The sequence below is a fragment of the Sus scrofa genome, unplaced genomic scaffold (genome assembly GCF_000003025.6).
Source record: "Sus scrofa isolate TJ Tabasco breed Duroc unplaced genomic scaffold, Sscrofa11.1 Contig2211, whole genome shotgun sequence".
NCBI classification, from domain to species: domain Eukaryota; kingdom Metazoa; phylum Chordata; class Mammalia; order Artiodactyla; family Suidae; genus Sus; species Sus scrofa.
Window position 1 is genome coordinate 21,324 of NW_018085054.1, and position 26,201 is coordinate 47,524.

General features: G+C 39.8%; 1 protein-coding gene across 2 annotated transcripts in view; it reads left to right on the top strand.

The window, feature by feature from the left end:
• The window catches only part of LOC110258507 (kinetochore scaffold 1-like), a 31,178-nt gene extending 5,000 nt beyond the window's left edge, over window positions 1–26,178 (top strand). For both annotated transcript variants that reach the window (XM_021081759.1, XM_021081758.1), the window contains exons 2-9: window positions 257–309; window positions 1,637–1,676; window positions 5,034–5,093; window positions 11,618–11,679; window positions 18,023–18,075; window positions 18,319–18,352; window positions 22,010–22,047; window positions 26,082–26,178. In XM_021081759.1, the coding sequence (XP_020937418.1) occupies window positions 275–309; window positions 1,637–1,676; window positions 5,034–5,093; window positions 11,618–11,679; window positions 18,023–18,075; window positions 18,319–18,352; window positions 22,010–22,047; window positions 26,082–26,140 (381 nt within the window). In that variant the 5' untranslated portion in view covers window positions 257–274 and the 3' untranslated portion in view covers window positions 26,141–26,178. The remainder of the gene's footprint in view (window positions 1–256; window positions 310–1,636; window positions 1,677–5,033; window positions 5,094–11,617; window positions 11,680–18,022; window positions 18,076–18,318; window positions 18,353–22,009; window positions 22,048–26,081) is intronic.
• The last annotated feature ends 23 nt before the right edge of the window (window positions 26,179–26,201 follow it).

Genomic DNA, 26,201 nt, shown 5'->3' on the forward strand with positions numbered 1-26,201 from the left:
AATCCATGTCCTCATGGATACTAGTCAGGTTCGTTAACTGCTGAGCCATAAATGGGAACTCCGTAACAGAGTGCTTTAAACTACTCAGAATTTCTCATTTCATAGCCCCATAGTGAAGTTTTTCCTTCCTTCCTTTTTTTGGCCTTCCCACAGAACGTAATCCTGAAATCACAACTCTGCTCTTAATCTCTTCATAGTTTATCATTTCTCTTTCATTTTTTTTTTCACCTTTTCTCATACTGTTTATTTGTTACAGAAAAATTTTTCTTCAGAAATGGATGGGATGTCTTCAGAGGCTAATGAAGAAAAGTAAGTGCATGATATGCAGCTAAAAATATTAAATTCTTTTTTTTTTTTTTTGTCTTTTTGCCATTTCTTGGGCTGCTCCTGCAGCATATGGAAGTTCCCAGGCTAGGGGTCGAATCAGAGCTGTAGCCACCGGCCTACGTCAGAGTCACAGCAACTCGGGATCCGAGCCGTGTCTGCAGTCTACACCACAGCTCATGGCAATGCCAGATCCTCAACCCACTGAGCAAGGCCAGGGATCGAACCCGCAACCTCATGGTTTCTGGTCGGATTCGTTAATCACTGTGCCACGATGGGAACTCCTTAAACTCTTTATCCAAGATACCTTCTCAATTAGTAAGACATGTTGATAACTTCTGAAACCTTTTCCCATTCTGTTCCAGGGAAAAGAAGTAAGTATTACAAAGTAACAGCACTCCTTGCCATATCTTTATATAAACTCATCTAGAGTCAAATCTGAGAGGGACTTTAGAGACCACCTCCCATCTCTTCAATTTAAGGATGAGAAAATTGAGGGCCAAGGAAATTAAATGATTTGCCTAAAGTTGGCATTACAAACTGGTGGCTGTTCAGCCCACAGTTTTACTGGGCTCATGTTATTTCTTGGCAGCAGTTAACCTGAGTGGAATAACATAGCATGATGGTCAGACCTTTATAGTATGAACATCACTTATTTTTCTTGCAGCTGCTAAATTATCTGTTTGGCCCTTCTTTGCCATTTGAATATTCAAACCCAGTCTAAAAATCACACAGTTGTCAAACTAGAGCTTATAGTCTCTTGATTTATGGTCTATTTATCTTATAATTTTACTTTTATCAATAGGTAAATAGTATTGTACTAGTGGTATACCATATGTATTTTATTTATTTATTTATTTAATTTTTATTTATTTATTTATTTTTTGTCTTTTTGCCATTTCTTGGGCCGCTCCTGCGGCACATGGAGGTTCCCAGGCTAGGGGTCTAATCGGAGCTGTAGCTGCCAGCCTACGCCAGAGCCACAGCAACGCAGGATCCGAGCCGCGTCTGCGACCTACACCACAGCTCATGGCAACGCCGGATCGTTAACCCACTGAGCAAGGGCAGGGACCGAACCCGCAACCTCATGGTTCCTAGTTGGATTCGTTAACCACTGCACCACGACGGCAACTCCCCATATGTATTTTAAAACATTGACTTTCTAAATACTGAGTTTAAGTCTGTAAACTTTTCACATTTTATTAAATGAAAGTGATGACCAGTTTAAAAGCGTGTAAGGGATGTTGTAATGATGAGTTTTAGAAATTCAGTCTTTTACTGATGTATATGTAAATTTTTTTTCCTCTTTCAGTGACAGTGTTGAAAGACCTGTTAGAAGACGACATTCCTCAGTAAGAAATACTTATTTAAACTAATAATTGTTACTTTTTATCTAATGATGAGTATATATGCCAGTAATATATATGCATATATTTTTTTTGCTTTTTAGGGCGGCACCCATGGCATATGGAGGTTAGGCTAGGGGTCTAATCAGAGCTGTAGCTGCCAGCCTACGCCACAGCCACAGCAATGCAGGATCCGAGCCCCCCCTGTGACCTACACCATAGTTCATGGCAATGCTGGATACTTAACTTGCTGAGCGAGACCAGGGATCGAACCTGCAACCTCGGGGTTCTTAGGTTCGTTAACCACTGAGCCACCACGAGAACTCCTATACCCCAGTAATTCTGACTGTGGTATCACCATCCCAACCCCACTGGCTTCTCTTGCTCTCTGGATAAAGACTCAAACATTGGAATTCTTGCTGTGGCACAAATATATATATATATATATACATATAATATATGTATATTTGAACTTGTGTACAAAGCTGTAGCAGGATACAAAATAATATAATTCAAACTGATTTAAGCACAAAATTTATTGTTAGAAACTAAAAAAAAATCCAAAGATAGGGATGTTGTTAGGCACAACATAACTGACCAGGTGTTCCAACAATAGCACTAATGGTTCTAACTATTGTTGTTCGTAAGCATCTTTGCCACAAAGCTTTTTTGCCACATAATTAATTGGCAATAGTGCAATTTTGCCATTAAGGTTAAGTAACTAATTGACAGTTTGGTTTCATTTCTTCATTGATGCAATACTTTCATTTTTATATTACGTGAATCTGAGAGAGGCCAAGGGTCTCCAAAGCAGAGTTGAACCCACATTTCCCATAGAATTTTGGAATCTCTCTCAACAGACATATAACAGTATGCCAAGAACAAACTGCATTGTTGAAGGCTTTCACAATGCAATACAAAGCTTAGTTACAAATATGCATCCTAGTATTTGGAAAGTGATAACCTGTCTTAATGAAGGGAGAAGTTTTAGTGAAAAAGAAAAAGTGTGATGCCAAATGAAGAAAATGAATGAATCAGTAAATTAAAAACATATAAAATACTGTGAGCAAAAGACAGAAACAAGTGCTTAAATACAACCCACAAAATAAAATAAATTATTTGTGTAGTATTGCCATGAATCACACATTCTTTCCTTTCTCTTTTTAAAATTTTTCTTATTTATTTATTTATTTATTTTTGATTTTTAGGGCCACATCCGCAGCATATAGAGGGTTCCAGGCTAGGGTTTGAATTGAAACTGTAGCCGCCGGCCTGCACAACAGCCATAACAATGCCAGATCCATGCTGTGTCTTCGACCTACACCACAGCTCATGGCAACACTGGATCCTTAACCCACTGAGCAAGGCCAGGGATTGAACCTGCATCTTCATGGATGCTAGTCAGATTCGTTAACCACTGAGCCACGATGGGAACTCCAAATTTTTCTTTTTTATTTAAACAAATTTTTTTTCTTTTTATGGCTAAACCTGTGGCATATGGAAGTTCCTGGGCCACAGATCAAACCTGTGCCACAGCAGCAACCCCAACCACTGCAGTGATCACAACATGGGATCCCCAACCCACTGAGCCACATGGAAACTCCTCATTATATCCTTTTATTTATATCCTCTTTTATTGCAAAATTGCTATAGGGCAATTAGTTATGCAGTGAAAATGTTTGCCCTGAAGATGTCTGTCACGGAGATAACTTACAGTGAAAGTGCTGGACATGATCACCAATACTGGGATTTCCTTTGATTTTTTTTGGCTTTCTAGGGCTGCACCTGCGGCATATGGAGGTTCCCAGGCTAGGGGTCTAATCAGAGCTGTAGCTGTTGGCCTACACCACAGCAACACCACATCCGAGCTGAGTCTGCAGCCATAGCTCACGGCAACACTGGATCTTTAACACACTGAGTAAGGCCAGGGATTTTTTGCTTGTTTGTTTGTCCTTTCGTCCTTTTAGGGCCACACCCGAGGCATATGGTGGTTCCCAGGTTAGGGGTCTAATCGGAGCTGTAGCCGCTGGCCAGAGCCATAGCAATGCCAGATCCAAGTCACATCTGCAGCCTACACCACAGCTCACGGCAACGCCGGATCCTTAACCCACTGAGCAAGGCCAGGAATCGAACCCGCAACCTCATGGTTCCTAGTTGGATTCATTTCTGCTGCACCACAACAGTAACTCCAAGGCCAGGGATTGAATCCACAACCTTGTGGTTCCTTGTCGGATTCATTTCTGCTGCACCATGACAGGAACTCCTCCTTTTATTTATTTTTTATACTCTGATCACTTTCTCTGGGTAATCTATTATCTGACAGGCTTTCTCCCCACCTTTTTTTTTTTTTTTTTGTCTTTTGTTGTTGTTTTTGTTGTTGTTGCTGTTTCTTGGGCCGCTCCCTCAGCATATGGAGATTCCCAGGCTAGGGGTTGAATCGGAGCTGTAGCCACCGGCCTACGCCAGAGCCACAGCAACGCAGGATCCGAGCCGCGTCTGCAACCTACACCATAGCTCACAGCAACGCCGGATCATTAACCCACTGAGCAAGGGCAGGGACCGAACCCGCGACCTCATGGTTCCTAGTTGGATTCGTTAACCACTGCGCCACGACGGGAACTCCCCACCTTTTTTTTTTTTTTGCTTCTTAGGGCTGCACCCACAGCATATGGAAGTTCCCAGGCTAGCAGTTAAATCAGGGCTGTAGTTGCCAGCCTATACTACAGCCACAGCAACACAGGATCCAGGCCACATCTGCAACCTACACCACAGGTCACAACAACATCAGATCCCCACCCCGCTGAGTGAGGCCAGGGATCAAACCCTCATCCTCATGGGTTCTAGTCAGGTTCATTTCTACTGCACCATAACAGGAACTCCAGGCTTTCTGCCTGTGATTACTACAGTATATCTAGCTCGCCCAACTTTTAAGTTCTATATGAAAAATAGTGTGTATTTCCTCAAGATAAAAGAAAAACCCATAATACTCAGGACTGCATTGTGTTGGCTCAATTATCTTGATATGGGTCAAGTCCTCATTACTAAACCAGTCACTGTTGAGCACAGAATATCATGTGCAGATTTTTCTTGGCCAGGGCTAACTGTTGAACCCTACAGTTGGGGTAGAGGTTTACCCCAACTACATAGAATGAGAGTAGGCAAAGTAATTGGGGAATGTGGGAAAGAAGAAGGGAATATTTAAATTAGCCACAAAGTGTAGCACTGAGCAATATGAATATAACGAGTTTTAGAGGTTTTTACATGAATTGTAGCATCTCTACCTTTCTACTCATGGTATAACTTGAAATGAGGTGACTATTAATAGATATGGCAGGTTTTCTTGAATAATTTTCTTACTTCTAGATTTTGAAACCCCCAAGGAGCCCTCTTCAGGACCTCAGAAGTGGGAATGAAACTATTCAGGTAAGTCTCAAGTACAAGTGCCTTATAGATGACTGTTTTCAGTAATTGATTGATTGATTGATTTAATTTATTTTTACTCTTTTTTTTTTTTTTTTTTGGCCACCCAGCAGCACATGGTGTTCCCAGACTAGGGATCAAATCCAAGCTGCGACAAGGCAGGATCCTTTTTTTTTTTTAATTTTTTCTATTACGGTTTATTTACGTTGTTCTGTCAACTTCTGCTGTATAGCAAAGTGACCCAGTCATTCATATATGTGTGTGTGTGTGTGTGTGTGTGTGTGTGTGTGTGTGTGTGTGTGTGTGTATGTATGTATGTGCACATGCATTCTTTTTTTCACATTATCCTCCATCATGTTCCATCGCAAGTGACTAGATTTAGTCGGATTTGTTAATCACTGAGCCATAACGGGAACTTCTGTAGGGAGTGTTTTCATGACATATTCAGTTTCATTTCTAGTGATCAGTCTGTTCAGTTGATCTACTTCTTCTTGATTCAGTTTTGGCAGGCTGTAAGTCTCTAGAAGGTTGTCCATTTCTTCTAGGTTGTCAAATTTGTTGGCATATAATTGTTCATAGTACTCTCCTATGGTTTTTTTTTATTTCTGCAGTGTTTGTTAAGATTTCTCCATCTTCATTTCTTTTTTTTTTTATTTATTTTTATTTATTTTTTATTTTTTTATTTTTGTTGTTGTTGTTGTTGTTGTTGTTGTTGCTATTTCTTGGGCCGCTCCCACGGCATATGGAGGTTCCCAGGCTAGGGGTTGAATCAGAGCTGTGCCACCGGCCTACGTCAGAGCCACAGCAACGCGGGATCCAAGCCGCGTCTGCAACCTACACCACAGCTCACGGCAACGCCGGATCGTTAACCCACTGAGCAAGGGCAGGGACCGAACCCGCAACCTCATGGTTCCTAGTCGGATTCGTTAACCACTGCGCCACGACGGGAACTCCTTTTTTTTTTTCATTTTTTTTTTTTTTTCATTTCTTATTTTGTTTATTTTCAATTTTGTTTACTCTCTCAACCAGCTCTTGGTTTTATTGATTTTTTTCCTGTTGTATTTTGAATATCTATTTTATTGATTTCTTCTCTGATCTTTATTTTTATTTATTTATTTTTTCAAGTGTCACAATGTTTATTGCTTCTCCTTTGATCTTTGTGATTTCCTTCTTTCTGCTGACGTTAAGTTTTGTTTGTTTTTCTTTTTCTAATTCTTTTAGGTGGTGGGTTAAGTTGTTGATTTGAGATTTTTCTTCTTTTTTGAGGAAGGCCTCCATTGCTATGAACTTCCCACTAAGCATTGCTTTTGTGGCATCCCATAGATTTTGAATGGGTGTGTTTTCATTATCATTTGTCTTGAGTTTTTTTTTTGTTTTTTTGTTTTTTAGTGAGTGCACTGATTTATTTATTTATTTATTTTTGTCTTTTTGCTATTTCTTGGGCCACTCCCATGGCATATGGAGGTTCCCAGGCTAGGGGTCTAATTGGAGCTGTAGCCACCGGCCTATGCCAGAGCCACAGCAACGCGGGATCCGAGCCACATCTGCAACCTACACCACAGCTCACGGCAATGCCGGATTGTTAACCCACTGAGCAAGGGCAGGGACCGAACCTGCAACCTCATGGTTCCTAGTCGGATTCGTTAACCACTGCACCACGACGGGAACTCCTTTTTTTTTTAGGGCATCTCCTGTGGCATATGGAGGTTCCCAGGCTAGGGATCCATTTGGAGCTACAACTGCTGGCCACAGCCACAGCTACAGCCACAGCAATGCAGAATCCAAGCTGCGTCTGTGACGTATACCAGAGGCTTATGGCAACACCAGATCCTTAACCCACTGAGCAAGGCCAGGGATCAGACTCATAACCTCATGGTTCCTCTTCGGATTTGTTTCTGCTGTGCCACAGTGGGAACTCCTGTCTTGAGGTATTTTTTAATTTCTCATTGATTTCCAAGTTGACTCATTGTTTTTTTAGTAGCATGTCCTTAAGTCTCCATGTAGTCAGTTTTTTCTCATTTCTTTTTTTTAATTAATTTATTTATTTTTTGTCTTTTTGCCTTTTCTAGGGCCACTTTCAGCGGCATATGGAGGTTCCCAGGCTAGGAGTTGAATTGGAGCTGTAGCCGCCAGCCTTTGCCACAGGCACAGCAACACCAGATCCGAGCCGCGTCTGCAACCTACACCACAGCTCACAGCAACACCAGATCGTTAACCCACTGAGCAAGGGCAGGGATTGAACCCGCAACCTCATGGTTCCTAGTAGGATTCGTTAACCACTGCGCCACGACTGGAACTCCTTTTTTTTTTTTTTCTTCTCATTTCTTTTCTTGTGGTTGATTTCTAGTTTCATGCCATTGTGGTTAGAGAAGATACTTGAAATAATTTCCGTACTCTTAAATTTGTTTAGGTTAGTTTTGTGCGTCAGTATGTGGTCAATCCTTGAGAATGTTCCATGTGCACTTGAAAAGAAGGTATATTCTGATTTTTTTGGATGTAATGTCCTAAAAATTCCATTAAGTCTAACTTTTCTGTTGTGTCATTTAGGATTTCTGTTGCCTTATTGATCTTCCATCTAGAGGATTTTGCCATTGATGTGAATGGGGTGTTAAAATCTCCTACTGTTATTGTATTCCCATAAATTTCTCCTTTTATGTCTGTTAGTAGTTGTTGTATGTATCTGAGTGCTCCTATATTAGGGACATATGTATTGATGATTATAATATCCTCTTCTTTAATGGATCCTTTTCTCATTAAATAGTGTCCTTCTTTGTCTTTCTTTATGGCCTTAGTTTTAAAGTCTATTTTGTCTGATATGAGTATTGCAACTCCTGCCTTGCTGTCTTTTCCATTTGCATGAAATACCTTTTCCCATCCTCTCACTTGCAGTTTATGTATCCTTTGCCCTAAGTTACATCTCTTGTAGACATCATATTGTAGGCTTTTGTTTTTTTTATCCAGTCTGTCACTGTATGTCTGTTTTTTGTTTATTTGTTTGTTTGTTTGTTTTTGTCTTTTTGCCATTTCTTGGGCCGCTGTAGCAGCATATGGATGTTCCCAGGCTAGGGGTCGAATCAGAGCTGTAGCTGCCGGCCTACGCCACAGCAATGTGGGATCCGAGCCATGTCTGCGACCTACACCACAGCTCATGGGAATGCCGGATCCTTAACCCACTGAGTGAGGCCAGGGATCGAACCCGCAACCTCATGGTTCCTTGTCAGATTTGTTAACCACTGGGCTGCGACAGGAACTCCATTGTATGTCTTTTGATTGGATCAGTCTATTGACATTTAAGGTAATTATTGATAAATATATATTTATTGCCATTTTAAACCTTGTTTTCCAGTTGATTCTGTGTTTCTCCTTTTTTTGGTTGGATGATTTTGTTTTATGCTTGTGTCCTTTTTAGATTTTGTGGATGTAATATTTTGTTTTGATTTGTGGTTGCCCTGTATGTTAATGCTTTCCTATATCTGCTTGCTTTAGCCTGATAGTCATATAGGCTTTTTTTAATCTTAAAAAAAAGAGTCTAGATTTTCTTTCCTTCCCCATATTTTATGATTTTGAAGTCCTTTTTAAACATCTTCATTCTTCATGTTTGACCTTTTGCTGTTCCTTGTGTTCGTAGTTGCTTTTACAATAGACTTATTTTCCCCCTTTTATTTCTGTATACTGGCTTATTTAATTGATTCCTTTTTTTTTTTTTTTTTTTTTAGGGCTGCACCCATAGCATATAGAGGTTCCCAGGCTAGGGGTCCAATCAGAGCTACAGGTGCCGGTCTACACCACAGCCACAGCAACACCAGATCTCAGCCATGTCTGCAACCTACACCACAGCTTACGACAATACCGGATCCTTAATCCACTGAGTGAGGCCAGGGATTGACCCTGTGTCCTCATGGATGCTAGTCGGGTTTGTTAACCACTGAGCCACCACGGGAACTCCATAGAGCTTTAAAACTAACAGAATCTCAATAGTAATTTTGGAACTAATTCCTTCATTATATAGAAGAGAAATATGAGGTCCAGAGAGGTTACATATTTTGTCTAAGCTCACGTAGCTAGTTAGTGCAGACTTTAAATTGAAGCTCTAATCTCCTAATTTCAAACTCAGTGCTCTTTTCCAATATACCACACAAATTTCAGCCTATTATTATTAGGTTTAATGCTGCCTGTATTGTCTGCCAGGATCTTAACAGAGATGATGAACATTCCTGATTCTTTGTTATGATAAAACTTATGCTTAGTTATCCCAAACTAACACTGTAAAATTCCCTATGGATTTTTTTGGGGGGGGGCTAAAATTTTTATGGCCGTACCTGAGGCATATAGGAGTTCCCAGGCCAGGGATTGAATCTAAGCCATAGTGGTAACCTCTGCTGCAGGTGCAGCAATGTCAGATCCTTTAACCCACTGCACCTGGCTGGGGATCAAACCTCCATCTCTGCAGCACCCCAAGCCCTTGCAGTCGGATTCTTAAGCCACTGGGCCATGGAGGGATTCCTCATCTTTTGCTTTTTGTATTTAATATCTATGTGAATAAAAATGTTTGTGGAGCTTCCATATTGGCTCAGCAGTTGTGAATCCAATTCGTATAGGTATTTGATCCCTGGCATTGCTAAGTGGGTTAAGGATCCAGTGTTGCCGTGAGCTGCGGTGTAGTTTGCAGATGCAGCTTAGATCCTTTGTGGCTATGGTGTAGGCCAGCAGCTGCAGCTCCAATTCAACTCATAGCCTGGGAACTTCCATATGCCAAAGGTGCAGCCCTAAAAAAAAAAAAAAAAAAAGTTTTTCCTTGTTAAGATGAGGGAAAATAAAAATAGCATATTATAAGGAAAAGATGCATCACTAATCATTGCAGAAACGCAAGTCAAAACCATAGTGAGATAGCGACTTGTATCCATTAGGATGGACTATTAAAAAAAACCAAAAAAACAGAAAATAGCAAGTGCCATGGGTGTGGCCCTAAAAAGACAAAAAAGAAAAAGAAAAGAAAGTAAGGAGAATAGTGTTTGCCAGGGGCAGAGAGGAGGGAAAAATGGGGAGTTGTTCATCAACAGGTACAAAGATTCACCTGTGCAGGATGAATAAGTTCTAGAGATCTGCTATACAACATTGTTCCTATAGTTAACAATATTGTACACTTAAAAATATGTTAAGTGGGGTAGGTTTTTTTTTTTTTTTTTTTTTTTTCTGGCTTCTCTTTTTTGACTGTACCCATGGTGTATGGAAGTTCTCTGGCCAGGGATCAGATACAAGCTACAGCTGTGACCTATGCTGTAGCTGTAGCAATGCCAGATCTTTATCTCACGGCACCACAGAGGGAACTCCTAAGAGGGTAGATCTTGTTAAGTGTTCTTACCCTAATAAAATAAAAATTTAAAATTTAAAATATAGTTAACGGAATTTCTTTTTGATGCATCAGGTTAAGGGTCTGATGTTGTCACTATGGTGGCCTGGATCACTGCTGTGGCATGGGTTCAGTTCCTGACCTGGGAACTTCCACATGCTTTGGATGTGGCCAAAAATAAAAAATAAATAAACTTAAAATGTGGTTAATGTATGATTGGGTCAGTTTGCTGTACAGCAGAAATTGATAGGACATTGTAAATCAACTATAATAGAAAAAGTAAAAATACTACCAAAAAACCATGGTTAAGATGGCAAATTTCATATTAATTGTGTTTTACCACAATATAATTTTTTTTTTTAATTATAGGTGCAACCTCAGCATATGGAAGTTTCTGGGCTAGGGGTTGAATCTGAGCTGCAGCTGCCAGTCTAGGCCACAGCCACAGCAACCCCAGATCCGAGCCATGTCTGTGACCTACGCCAGAGCTCAGGGCAGTGCTGGATCCTTAACTGACAGAGTGAGGCCAGTGATCGAACCTGCATCCTCATGGACGCTAGTTAGGTTCATAACCCGCTGAGCCACAACAGAAACTCCTAAAAATTTTTTTAATCTTAAAAATAGTGTAGTAAGTTTACCATATTAGGTAATATATTGCTTGTTTTGTCTCCAGTCTTTCTTCTATTTTATAGCAAAGTAACCAGTCATTTAAAGAAATGGTAAAGAGAAAAGGTAAGTAAAAAGACAGTAATTCAGAGTTCCAGATGTGGTCCAATAATATCAGTGGCATCTTGGGAGCTCTGGGATGCAGGTTCAATTCTTGGCCCCACACAGTGGGTTAAGGATACAGCGTTGCCACAGCTGTGGCTTAGGTTGAAATTGAGGCTTGGATTTGATCCCTGGCGTAGGAACTCCATATGCCTGTGGGCGGCCAAAAAGGAAAAATAAAGATAGTCATCACCTTCCTTAAATATATGTTGTTTGTGTCAGTGGGCTTATTATCATTCACACTGAAAATCATATTCATGTTAAGTGCTTCTATAATGGAGTTTTTTTTGAGAATAAAATTAATTATCAAAATTAATAACATAATAATTAGAATAAGACCTGATCTCTGTCTGTAGTACTCTGGAGACTGGTTTCATTAAGAATCATACCGTCTGTTCTCTGCCCTTAGGAATCCAATGCTTTCAGAAATAAGAAAAATTCTCGTCGAGTCAGCTTTGCAGATACTATAAAGTAAGTTGAAATGAGAAATAATGTTACAGATAATTTTTTTTATGTTATACCAAATATGCTGGTACTAACTGATTTAGATAATTTGTGTTTCTATTAGATAAACATTAGAAAATTATTGTTTAAAAGGCTTTTATTGGAGTTCCCGTCGTGGCGCAGTGGTTAACGAATCCGACTAGGAGCCATGAGGCTGTGGGTTCGATCCCTGCCCTTGCTCAGTGGGTAAAAGGATCTGGCGTTGCCGTGAGCTGTGGTGTAGGTTGCAGATGCGGCTCGGATTTCGCGTTGCTGTTGTTCTGGTGTGTAGACTGGTGACTACAGCTCCAATTCGACCCCTAGCCTGGGAACCTCCATATGCCGAGGGAGCGGCTCAAGAAAAAGACAAAAAAAAAAAGGCTTTTATTTAGCATTATACTGAAAAGAGAAACATGGAAAGCATCCCCTATAAAATCATGACAGCTGTTACTTATCATCTTATTGGAAGTGCTAACCAACAAAAATACTAGACAGAGAAAATGGAGTTATAAAAATTGGAAAGATGGGGATAAATCTATTACCTTTGCAGATTGAATGATTAAATATTAGGGAATTCCTAGAGTATCAATTGAAATAGCTCTATTAACAGTAAGTAGTAAGATACACAATTAATATGTGGAAATTAATTTATTTTCTATATAAAAATAATAACCAGAGAAATATTCTTTTTTCCATTGTGTTATATTTTATTGCTGTAAATTAATTAATAGTGTATAAAAAATAAAACATTACTGAAGGATGCTAAATTAAGAATTGTCAAAAAAAATATTATTAATTAAAAATAAATAAATAAAGAGGCATTCCTATCGTGGCACAGTGGAAACAAATCTGACTAGGAACCATGAGGTTGCAGGTTCGATCCCTGGCCTCACTTAGTGGGTTAAGGATCCTGTGTTGCCTTGAGCTGTGGTGTAGGTCACAGACTTGGCTCAGGTCCCATGTGGCTGTGGCTGGCAGCTGTGGCTCTGTTTGGACCCCTAGCCTGGGAACTCCATATGCCGCAGGTGTGGCCCTAAAAATAAAAATAAAGAATTGTATAGCAAGTTCTTTCATGGCATAGCACATTAAGGATCCAGTGTTGCTACAGCTATGGCACAGGTCTCATTTGCAGCATGGGTTCAACCTCTGGCTGGGGAACTCCACATGCTGTGGGTGTAGCCAAAAAAAAAGAATTATAGAATTATAGTCCAGGTATGTGCTAAGGAGTGGGATTGCTGGATCATATGATTGTTCTATATGTAGTTTTTTAAATTATTATTACTATTTTTCTTTTTAGGGCCACATCTGTAGCATATGAAAGTTCCTGGGTTAGGGGTCGAAAAGGAGCTGCAGTGGCCAGCCTACACTGAAGCCATAGCAGTGCAGGTTCTGAGCCACATCTGCAACCTGTGCTGAAGCTTGTGGCCCTGTTGGATCCTTAACCCACTCAGTGAGGCCAAGCATGGAATGTGCATCCTTTAGAGACAGTGTCTGGTCTTTAACCTGCAGAGCCACAATGGGACCTCCAAGAAATGGGTTGATCTCTTAGAGATAGGCTTTAAAACTAAACAGGTTCACTAGAGATTTGTGTGTAAATAAGAATGCTGCTACTAAATATTTTGTGAGAAAAAAATCAAATGAATAAGAGCAAATCAAAAGACATTCCTTATAAGATCAAGGCATTCCTTATAAGCATTTTTACTGAAGAAGTAATTATAGGAGTTCCTGTCGTGGCTCAGTGGTTAACAAATCCGACTAGGAACCATGAGGTTGCAGGTTCGATCCCTGGCCTTACTCAGTGGGTTGGGGATCCGGCATTGCCGTGAGCTGTGGTGCAGGTTGCAGACGCAGCTCGGATCCCATGTTGCTGTGGCTCTGGCGTAGGCTGGTGGCTGCAGCTCCAATTCGACCCCTAGCCTGGGAACCTCCATATGCTGCAGGAGCGGCCCTAGAAATGGCAAAAAAACAAACAAACAAACAAACAAACAAACTATAATGTAAATATGGCTTTCTGATCATGGAATCTGAACCATTAGTTACTCGAATGATTCAGAATGTTTAATGGCACCATGCTATGAAACCTAATGAATCCATCTCCACAGTATATCCATACACCTATTGCAAGCCTTGAATGTTTCTGTGTACTCCTTGAACAGGTGTGGCAGAGGTTTGATGTCATAACTCATTTGTTCTCCCATTTGTTTCAGACTGACTTTTCTTAAATATGCTTGCTTTAGAAATAATGTTAAGGTAAAAATAACAATTTTTAATTTTTGTTAAGATTTGATTATTTCCTGTGGTGTGTTAGATATTTTTATGTAAATTTTTTTTTTTTTTCAGGAATTCCTGTCTTGGCTCAGTGGTTAACGAACCTGACTAGCATCCATGAGGACTTGGGTTTGATCCCTGGCCTTGTTCAGTGGGTTAAGTATCTGGCATTGCCTTGAGCTATAGTGTAGGTCACAGACACGGCTCTGATCTGGAGTAGCTGTGGCTCTGGTGTAGGCTGGAGCTACAGCTCCAATAGAACTCCTAGCCTGGGAACTTCCATATACCACAAGTGTGGCCCTAAAAAGACAAAAAAAAAAAAAATTATTTTTTTCTTTTGAGTTACTTTTTTTAGGTTATATTCCCCAAAGTAGAATAGCCAGGCTTAAAAGACGTAGTTGTGGAGTTCTTGTTGTGGCTCAGTGGTAATGAACCCAGCTAGTATCCATGAGGACTCGGGTTTGATCCCAGGGCTCACTCAGTGAGTTAAGGATCTGCTGTTGTCTTGAGCTGTGGTGTAGGACACAGACAAGACTCAGATCCTGTATGTGCAGTCTTAAAAAAAAAAAAAAAAGTGGTAGTTATGTAGTCATTATTACATTTTTGTTATTGGTTTTAGTACTTCTACTAATGTACCTTTTTTCCTAAGACACTATATAAAGATTAGATTTTAGCACTTATTTTTAGCTGACTTAATTGATTTTTTATTTAGTCATTGTATTTTTAAATTTTTTAAAAATTTATTTATTACTCAAATGAATTTATCACATCTGTAGTTGTATAATAATGATCATAACAATCTAATTTCACAGGATTTCCATCCCACAACCCAAGTACATCCCCCCATCCCCAAACTGTCTCCTCCGAGACCATAAGGTTTTCAATGTCTGTGAGTCAGCATCTGTTCTGCAAAGTTCAGTCTGTCCTTTTTTCAGATTCCACATGTCAGTGAAAGCATTTGATGTTGGTGTCTCATTGTATGGCTGACCTCACTTAGCATGGTAATTGCTAAAACTGCGGGTATTTCATTCTTTTTAATGGCTGATTAATGTTCCTTGACTTAGTCATTTTAATTTGTACTCCGTCATCACTATTTTTCTGTATTTTTTTCATGTATGCTTTTTTCTTCTCATTTTGAATTTTTTTAAAAAATTTTCTCATCTACCTAGGCAATATGGAAGAAAATATTTTAAAGTTTTTGTGTGGTCGAACCCTTTAAATTTTGGGTTATTAAAGCATAAGTCTTTCTAAGTTCATAAATAATTTTTGTAACAGATTATACCTTTGTATGCTTTCCTTACATTGTAAATACTGTGTAGGATGAAAAAAAAAAAATTAGAGTGCAAAGGGAGTTCCCATTGTGCTGCAGCGGAAACAAATCTGACTAGTATCCACAAGGATGCCGGTTCAATACCTGACCATCCTCAGTGGGTCAGGGATCCAGGGTTGCTTCGAGCTGTGGTTTAAATTGCAGATGTAGCTTGGATCCTGCATTGCTATGGCTGTGGTGTAGGCTGGCAGTTGCAGCTCCGATTTGACCCCTAGCCTGGGAACTTCATGTGCCACGAATGCGGCTCTAGAAAAAAGCCAAAAAAAAAAAAAAAGTGAGAATATAAGGAACAACCATAATAAGATAAATTTACAGAAAAATGAAAGAATTATTTGCCCTTTCATTAGTTGTCTTCATATGTTCCTAAATATGCTTTTTATTTTTTAAATTTAGTATTATTATTATTTTTTGCTCTTCAGCACATGGAGGTTCCCTGGGGTCAAATCAGAGCTGCAGCTGCTGGCCTACACCACAGCCACAGCAATGCCACTGTATCTGAGCCTTGTCTGCACCTACACCACAGTTCATGGCAACACCGGATCCTTAACCCGCTGAGCAGGGCCAGGGATCAAGCATGCATCCTCATGGATACATCCTTAGGTTCATTACTGCTGAGCCACAACAGGAGCTCCCTAGCTTTTTTTTTTTTTTTTTTTTTTTGTCTTTTTGCCTTTTCTAGGGCTGTTCCCGTGGCATATAGAGGTAGGTTCCCAGGCTAGGGGTCTAATCAGAGCTGTAGACGCCAGCCTACGCCAGAGCCACAGCAACTCGGGATCCGAGCCGCATCTGCAACCCACACCACAGCTCACAGCAACTCTGGATGCTTAACCCACTGAGGGAGGTTAGGGATTGAACCCACAACCTCATGGTTCCTAGTCAGATTCGTTAACCAATGAGCCACGACAGGAACTCTTTTTTTTTGGTCTTTTTGAGTATGTTTTTTAATTAAATTGTATACATTTGTAATTTCCTCTTTGCCTACCTAATATGTAGTGTTCTAAAATTTAGATCTTAAGTCATCTATATATGTATTTCCACATTTCCTTCTTTATATTGCTTTCGTTTTTTTTTTTCCTCTGTGTTTTTTCTTTACATGTAATTTGGGTTATTCATTATTAGTTTTCATTGGTAACTTCCCTCTTATTGTGTCGTAGCAACCTTTTTTAGTTCTAATACTTTTTTGCTGTGAAACTTAATATGTTGGATAACTTTATAATTATCTTTGCTTTTCTCTTGTTTGTTCATAGATAACTTTTTAGCTGTGAAGACTTTTACTTTTTAATTTTTAAATTTTTAATTAAAAAAAATTTTTTTTTTGTATTTGTAGGGCCACACCTGCAACATAGAGTATCTCAGGCTGGGGGTCCAATTGGAGCTGTAGCCGCTGGGCTATACCACAGCCACAGCAATTTCAGATCCAAGCCAAGTCTGTGACCTATACCACAGCTCACAGCTTCGATGGGTCCTTAACCCACTGAGTGAGGCCAGGGATCGAACCTGCATCCTCATGGATGCTAGTCAGATTCATTTCCGCTGAGCCAGGATGGAAACTCTCTCAATAGCCTTTAAAATTTTTTTTTGTTTTCTGTGTCTGTGGGTCTATTTGTGTTTTGTATATAAGTTCATTTGTATCACTTTTTTGAGATTCCAAATGTATGATGTTTGTCTTTGGCTTACTTCACTTAGTATGATAATCTCTAGCCACCATGTTGCTGCAAATGGCATTATTTTATCCTTTCTTATGGCTGAGTAGTATTCCATTGTATATATGTACCACATCTTCTTTATCCATTTATCTGTCAGTGGACATTTAGGTTGCTTCCACGTCTTGGCTGTTGTAAATAGTGCTGCAGTGAACATTGGGTTACATGCAACTTTTCAAAATAAGGTTTTCTTTGAATATATGCCCAGGAGTGGGATTGCATGGTCATATAGTAATTCTGATTATAGTTTTTTAAGGAAGTTCCATACTGTTTTCCATAGTGGCTTTATTATATTCTAACCACAGCATAAGAGGGTTCCTTTATCTCCAAACTCTCTCCCAACATTTATCATTGGTGGACTTTTTGATAGTGGCCATGCTGACCAGTATGAGCTGATACCTCTTATAGTTTTGATTTGCACCTCTCTAATAATTAGTGATGTTGAGCATCTTTCCATGTGCCTTTTGGCTACCTATTTCTCCTTTTTTTTATTTTTTATTTTTGTCTTTTTCTAGAGCCTCACCTGCCGTATATAGAGGTTCCCAGTCTAGGGGTCTAATCAGAGCTACAGCTGCTGGCCTACGCCAGAGCCACAGCAATGCAAGATCTGAGCCATGTCTGCAACCTACATCACACTCATGGCAATGCCAGATCCTTAACCCACTGAGCAAGGCCAGGGATCGAATCCTAAACCTCATGGTTCCTCGTTGGATTCATTAACCACTGAGCCATGACAGGACCTCCTATCTGTTTCTTCTTTGGAGAAATGTCTATTTAGATCTGCCTCCACCCCCACCCCCTTTTTTTCTTTTTTGGTTATACCTGCAGCATATGGAAGTTCCTGGGCCAGGGATTGAATCTGAGCTGCAGCTGCCACCTAAGCCATGGCTGTGGCACCACTGGCTCTTTAACCCACTGCATTGGGCTGGGGATTGAACCCATGTCTCTGCAGAGACCTGAGCCACTGTAGTCGGAGTCTTAACCCACTGTGCCACAGCAAGAACTCCTTTAGTAATCTATTTTTTTCTAGGGTTTTCCAGACAGAATCTCACATGAAAATGGTGAAAAAGTCAGAAATTGCAGGTAAGTTTGTTACTATAATCCTGCTAAATCTGTTTTCTGCATAATCATGAGTGGCTAAGCAGATAATTGGTATAACTTAATATCCATCTTATTGCTTAAAAAAGTGTAACTTGAGCCATGGAGGCCAGAAAGTAAGGTGCATAGTTAGTGATTTCCTTTATTGTTGTTAATGTCTTTAAGGAATTTTTCTAATGCTCTATTGGTTGTGTTATTGAAAACCTTTAATCTTTTCTTTATTTGTAGAAACAGAAACAGGAGGAAATATTCTAATTATACAGTAAGTAAGAAAAATGTGATACAAATTATTCTTTAAAAATTGTACGTTCCTTGGGAGTTCCTGTCGTGGCGCAGTGGGTTAACGAATCCGACTAAGAACCATGAGGTTGCGGGTTCGGTCCCTGCCCTTGCTCAGTGGGTTAACGATCCGGCGTTGCTGTGAGCTGTGGTGTAGGTTGCAGACGTGGCTCCGATCCGAGTTGCTGTGGCTCTGGCGTAGGCTGGTGGCTACAGCTCTGATTAGACCCCTAGCCTGGGAACCTCCATATGCCGTGGGAGCGGCCCAAGAAATAGCAACAACAACAACAAAAGACAAAAAAAAAAAAAAAAATATTGTACGTTCCAGAGTTCTCTTGTGGTCTAGTGGTTAAGGATCTGGCATTGTCACTACAATGATTTGGGTCACTGCTCTGGCATAGGTTTGATCCCTGGCCTGGAAAATTTCTGCATGCTGTAGGCACAGCAAAAAAAAAAAAAAAAAGAAAGAAATTATGTATTCCTCTTTTTGAAGTGTTTTTTAAGGTTATATTATTTTTATTTTTTATTTTCATCTCCTTTATGTGGGAGACTTAGGATTAATTCAGAAAGCAAATTCTGGAGTTCCCATCGTGGTGCAGTGGTTAACGAATCCGACTAGGAACTATGAGGTTGCAGGTTCGATCCCTGCCCTTGCTCAGTGGGTTAACGATCCGGCGTTGCCATGAGCTGTGGTGTAGGTCGCAGACATGGCTCGGATCCTGCGTTGCTGTGACTCTGGCATAGGCTGGTGGCTACAGCTCCGATTCGACCCCTAGCCTGGGAACCTCCATATGCCGCGGGAGCGGCCAAGAAAGGCAAAAAGACATACATACACACACACAAAAAAAGAAAGCAAATTCTTTGTGTAGTTTAATATACTGCTATAGCTGATAAGTATGTGTATTATTCAGTATATTCTTTTAAGAGTGATGAATTACTCTACTTTCACATGTAAATCCTTAAATACATTAGGTGCCCCTGTTGTGGCTCAGGGGTAGCAAACCCAACTAGTATCCATGAGAATTTGGGTTTAATCCCTGGTCCTGCTCAGTAGGTTAATGATCTGGTGCTGCTGTGATTTGGGGTGTAGGTTGCAGATGCAGCTGTGATTTGACCCCTAGTCTGGGAACTTCCATATGCCACATGTGTGACCCTAAAACAAAACAAAACAAAACAAAACAAAAACAAATAAATAAATAAATGCATCAGGTAGTACAAAATGATAAATACCAAGTCTTCATATTTTCTCATTGAATTAGTTTTTTCTTATTATAAAGTTAATACAAAAATTAAATAGCAGTAGGGCTTGTACAAATGAAAAGATGCTTATGTGAAAAAAAGAATGTGTATATATATATATATAAACACACACATATAATTGGGTCACTTTGCTGTACAGCAGAAATTGAGAGAACATTGTAAATACAGTATAATAATTTTTTTAGCAAGTTTCTTCATCATAAGGAAAATACAAACTTAAGTATATTCAGATATAATTTTTTGTCTAATCAGTTAAGAATATAGGTATAAATTATAGAAGGCGTTTGGCAATTAGTGGGTATAAATTGTAGAAAGCAGTTGGCAGTATCATTCAAAGTTTTAAATGCACATACCCTTTGGCTTAGCAATGTCATGTCTCAGAATTTATCCTACCAATATGCTCGTAAGTGTTTTAAATGATGAGTATATAAAGTTATTCATTGCAGGAGTTCCCGTCGTGGCGCAGTGGTTAAAGAATCCGACTAGGAACCATGAGGTTGCAGGTTCAGTCCTTGGCCTTGCTCAGTGGGTTAACCATCCGGCGTTGCCGTGAGCTGTGGTGTAGGTTGCAGACACGGCTTGGATCCCGCGTTGCTGTGGCTCTGGTGTAGGCCGGTGGCTATAGCTCTGATTCAACCCCTAGCCTGGGAACCTCCATATGCCGTGGGAGCGGCCCGAGAAATAGCAAAAAGACAAAAAAAATAAAAAAATAAAGTTATTCACTGCAATGTTTATTTTAATAGTAAAAGATGTGAAAGATTCTAAAGGCCCATCAGTAAGGGACTGGTTAAATAAATAACAATTTTTCCATCTTATTGACTAGTTTTGAGCTGAAAAAAAAAAAAAAAAAAGATGCTCTTCATATGCTGATACAGAAGGATCTCTAAGTCATATTGCTTAGGCTCCTCATAGATAGCCACTGCTGTATCTTGGATGTCCCTGCAGATTTCTTTTTTTTTCTTTTTTTTTTTTTTTTTTTTTGCTTTTTTTGGGCTGCACCTGTGACATATGGAGATTCTTAGGCTAGGGGTCAAATCGGTGCTTTAGCCATCAGCCTACTCCACAGGCACAGCAGCCACCAGATCTGAGCCACGTCTTCGACCTACACTAAAGCTCATGGCAATGCTGGATCCTTAACCCCATGAGTGAGACCAGAGATGGAACCTGCATCCTCATGGATGCTAGTCAGATTCGTTTGCACTGAGCTATGACAGAAACTACGCAGAAATTTTGTTTGTATATCCAAGTGCATGTTTATCTTTTTTCCACTTAATTTTTAGTTTATATTGGATTATAGCTTTTACGTATATCCAAGTGTATATTTTTTTATGTCTTTATTTATTTATTTTGCATTTTAGGGCTGCACCCGTGACATATGGAGGTTCCCAGGCTAGGGGTCCAATTGGAGCTACAGCTGCTGGCCTATGCCACAGCCACAGCAACTCAGGATCCGAGCCGAGTCTTTGACCTACACCACAGCTCACGGCAATGTCAGATCTTCAGCCCCACTGAGCGAGGCCAGGGATCAAACCTCATGGTTCCTAGTCAGATTTGAAATGCTTCTGCTGCTCCACGACAGGAATGCCTATCCAAGTGCATATTTATCTTTAGCCTTTTTTTTTTTTTTTTTTGGCTATAGCTCTGGCATGTTGAAATTCCCTGGCCAGGGATCGAACCTACACTGCAATTGCAGCCTGCACCTCAGCTGTGGCAACACCACTTTGTTAATGTTGTTACATACAGATCTGTCCTCAATCTATTACAATCTGTTGTTTGTCTGCACCAGCAATTTAGTCAGCTCCCCATTGATGGATATTTAGGTTGTTTCCTTTTACTTACCTTTTTTTAAAAGCTAAATTTCTAGAAAATGAGTTGCTTAATAGGCCATTTTTAAGACAATAAACAGGATGTGTATTAGGCATTTTTTATAATATTCTTGCAACTTTGATTTCTGAAAAATTTAATGGTAAGGTCCTTTAATTGTTTTGTAATTTTTTTTCTGTTAGTATTAGATGAGTCTTTTTCTGCCTGTGGGAGTTCCTGGGCCAGGGGCTGAATCAGAGCTGCAGCTAAGGCCTACACCACAGCCACAGCAACATAGGATCTGAGTCACATCTGTGACCTATACCACAGCTCGGAGCAATGCCTCATCCTTAACCCACTGAGCAAGCCAGGGATCAAACCCACATCCTCACAGAGAGAATACCAGGTCCTTAACCTCCTGAGCCACAATGGAAACTCCTAGATGAGTCTTTTTTTTAAAGATATTTTTGGAGTTGTCTACCAGTCACCCTGTGAAAACCTTCCCTACACTTTTAGCTGTTGTGATTCTTGATAATTATCCAAATTAGAGATTTTGAGATTACTTTTCAATTTTTAGGAATAACAACCCAGAAGAAAATCATTGTGAAATTACTGGTGAGTATGATCAGAATATTTTCTTTTCTTTTCTTTTTTTTTTTTTTTTATTTTCCCACTGTACAGCAAGGGGGTCAGGTTATCCTTAGATGTATACATTGCAGTTACAGTTTTTTTCCCCCACCCTTTCTTCTGTTTGCAACATGAGTATCTAGACATAGTTCTCAATGCTATTCAGCAGGATCTCCTTGTAAATCTATTCTAGGTTGTGTCTGATAAGCCCAAGCTCCCGATCCCTTCCACTCCCTCCCCCTCCCATCAGGCAACCATAAGTCTCTCTCCAAAGTCCATGATTTTCTTTTTCTGAGGAGATGTTCATTTGGCTGGATATTAGATTCCAGTTATGAGTGATATCATATGGTATTTGTCTTTGTCTTTCTGGGCTCATTTCACTCAGTATGAGATTCTCTAGTTCCATCCATGTTGCTGCAAATGGCATGATGTCATCCTTTTTTATGGCTGAGTAGTATTCCATTGTGTATATATACCACATCTTCCGAATCCAGTCATCTGTCGATGGACATTTGGGTTGTTTCCATGTCCTGGCTATTGTGAATAGTGCTGCAATGAACATGCGGGTGCATATGTCTCTTTGAGTAGAGTTTTGTCCGGATAGATGCCCAAGAGTGGGATTGTGGGGTCATATGGAAGTTCTATGTATAGATTTTCTAAGGTATCTCCAAACGGTTCTTCATAGTGACTGTACCAGTTTACATTCCCATCAGCAGTGCAGGAGGGTTCCCTTTTCTCCACAGCCCCTCCAGCACTTGTTATTTGTGGATTTATTAATGATGGCCATTCTGACTGGTGTGAGGTGGTATCTCATGGTAGTTTTGATTTGCATTTCTCTTATGATCAACGATGTTGAGCATTTTTTCATGTGTTTGTTGGCCATCAGAATATTTTCTTATCATACATATTTTTCTTCATCTAGATTCCTTGAAAAGTGATATGTAAGACAACCATGAGCAAAATATATGGAAAGAGTGTTGATATTTATACAAAATCTGTAATTTAAATGTCACAATTACTTATATTTCTCTCACACCTGCTGTTCCTCTTGTCTCTGTCTTGAACTCCCACTAGCTCAGTCGTTAACTCAAGTCAAGAATTTTTTTTTCTTTCTGTATCCATTTGCCCTACTCTGTTTCAATTCTGTCTCCTAAATATCTTGCACTATGTTACTTATTCTCTGTTCCTTCTGTCAGTATTTGAATTCAAGTTCTCACTCTTCTTTCTTGGGCTATTGTATTTAGTTTCTTATCCTTCTAATGTATTGACATATTTCTGAATCTGATTATATTACCTCCCAGCTTAAAGTTCTTCAGTGACACTTTTTTGCTTACAGGTTAAAACAAAACTCATTAGCATAAACTGAGAAAGCGTTTAATAATTTGGCTTGTTTTCTTCTCCAGCCTTATCTCTAGTCTTATGTAAGTATCCTGTGCTCTAGCCCATGAATACCTGCTTGCAGATGCCCATGTAGACTTTTCTTCTGCTTGTATCCATTTGTAAATACTATTTCCTCTACCTAAAGTGATCTTCCTAATCCAGTTTGTCTAACAGTCTTCTCATCTTTCACTTAGTTTTCACTTCTTTTTTTTGTTGTTGTTGTTGTTGTTGTTGCTATTTCTTGGGCCGCTCCCGCGGCATATGGAGGTTCCCAGGCTAGGGGTTGAATCAGAGCTATAGCCACCGGCCTACACCAGAGCCACAGCAACGCGGGATCCGAGCCGTGTCTGCAACCTACACCACAGCTCACGGCAACGCCGGATGGTTAACCCACTGAGCAAGGCCAAGGACTGAACCCGCAACCTCATGGTTCCTAGTCGGATTCTTTAACCACTGCGCCACGACGGGAACTCCAGTTTTCACTTCTAACTTTAGTGCTATTCAAAGTAGCCAGTCCACAAACTATGGTCCATGACAGAAATGAGCTGTACTAGAATGTAAATCACTAGACAGTAAGCTACTGTTTAGTTAGCTGGCTTTTTTTTTTTTTTTTTTTTTTTTTTTAGCAAACTTTACTTATGAAGGAATTTTTTTTTTTTTTTTTTTTTTTTTTTGGTCTTTTTGCCATTTTCTTGGCCACTCCCATGGCATATGGAGGTTCCCAGGCTAGGGATCTAATCGGAGCTGTAGCTGCCCACCTACACCAGAGCCACAGCAACTCGGGATCCGAGCCGCGTCTCAACCTACACCATAGTCACGGCAATGCCGGATCCTCCACCCATTGAGCAAGGCCTAGGGATCGAACCCGCAACCTCATGGTTCCTAGTCAGATTTGTTAACCACTGAGCCACATGGGAACTCCATGAAAGGAATTTTATATCAGCTTCAAGCTCCTTATCTTATAAGTGGTTCACAGACTCGCATCATACATTAAGTAGTATTGGGTTAAATTGAGCCTTTGCTAAATAAAACCACGGAGTTAGTCGCTCTGTTTTATGCTCGCACAACACCCCTTTTATTTCTCAGTCTATTGTAGCATTTATTATACTATATTTTAGGTATTTACTTTTGGCTCTCTTATTAAACTATGAACTCTTTTAAGTCTAGAAATTTTGTTCTTTGTGGTTTAGTATATAGTTGAATTTGGGGACACATAACAGATTCTGAATCAATATTTGTTAAATAATTGAGGGAAGCTTGATTTATAAATATGACATTTTCTTTTTATGGCCATACCTGCAGTGTATTGAAGATCCCAGGCTAGGGGTTGCTGGCCTGCTCCATGGCCATGGCAGCGCCAGATTGAGCCAAACTGTGACCTATGCTGCAGCTTACAGCAATGCCAGATCCGTAATGCACTGAGTGGGACCAGGTGTTGAACTTGCATCCTTATAGACGCTATGTCAGATTCTTAACCTCTGAGTCACAGCAGGAACTCTGGAGATGTTTAATAAAAGCCTATAATTTGGGAGTTCCTGTCGTGGCTCAGCAGTTTATGAATTTGACTAGCATCCATGAGGATGAAGGTTCAATCCCTGGTCTTGCTCAGTGGGTTAAGGATCCGGCGTTGCTGTAAGCTGTGGTGTAGGTTGCAGACGCATCTCAGATCCTGTGTTGCTGTGACTGTGGTGTAAGCTGGCAGTTATAGCTCCGAAGCAACCCTTGCCTGGGAACCTCTGTATGCCACAGGTGCGGCACTAAAAAGCCAAAAAAAAACTCAAAGCCTATAATTCATCATATTCAGTTGAGTTTTCCATAAACTCTTTAAAATACTCTGAAGATTTGCTTTTAAACTTTATTTTGCATGTATTTCTTATTTTATTATAGCATCTTCAGACCCTTCCTTATTTCCAAAGTCCCATCACCTAAACCTTTATATTTCACATCTAAAATGTCTTGGGTTCCTGCTGTGGTGCAGCGGGATCAGTGCATCTCTGCAGTGCCGGATGCAGGTTCAATTCCTGACCCAGAACAGTGGTTTAAAAGGATCTGGTGTTGTTGCAACTGTGGCTTGTGTCTAATCCCTGGTGCAGGAACTCCATATGTCGAGAGGTGGCCAAAAAAAGAAAAGTATCTTGAATATAATTTCTTATTTCCATTCTTATTGTCTCTGCGTTAACATAAACTTTGAACATGTTGTATCTGTACAGTTAGAGTTAGCTTTCCTCCATTGTTCATCTTCCTAGTATAAAAGATACTTCAAAAATTTAGTCTTAACATTTCAATCTTATCGGTACTCTTTACTATGTAACTTCTGTTCAGAAAATAAATGGAAAAGTGAAGGAAGAAAATAAGTAGTTTATACTTTCCACCTTTAGAATCTCACCTTTCAAAATCTCTACCACATTCTGAAAATATTTCAGTCACACAGAAAATACAGTAATCATTGATCTCTCTGTTTCTAAAATGGGACAATTAAAAGTCTTAGTGAAATTTAATACCTTAGTCCTTAGGAAGGATGTAGCAACTAAAAAACTTTAGTTAATACTTACAACTGATGAAGCACCCAAGAAAAGGAAAATCAGGCTCTTGGTGATACATATTTTTGTCATTGACCCACTGTTTTTCTTTTTACTCAATAGGGATGAATACATTGCTTTGTGCTCCCATTCAGACCCAGATGCAGCAGAAAGAGGTATGAGTTCATGCAAGTGCTTCATATTTTAATCTTCCTTGATGGTTAAAACTTAAGACAGGAGTTC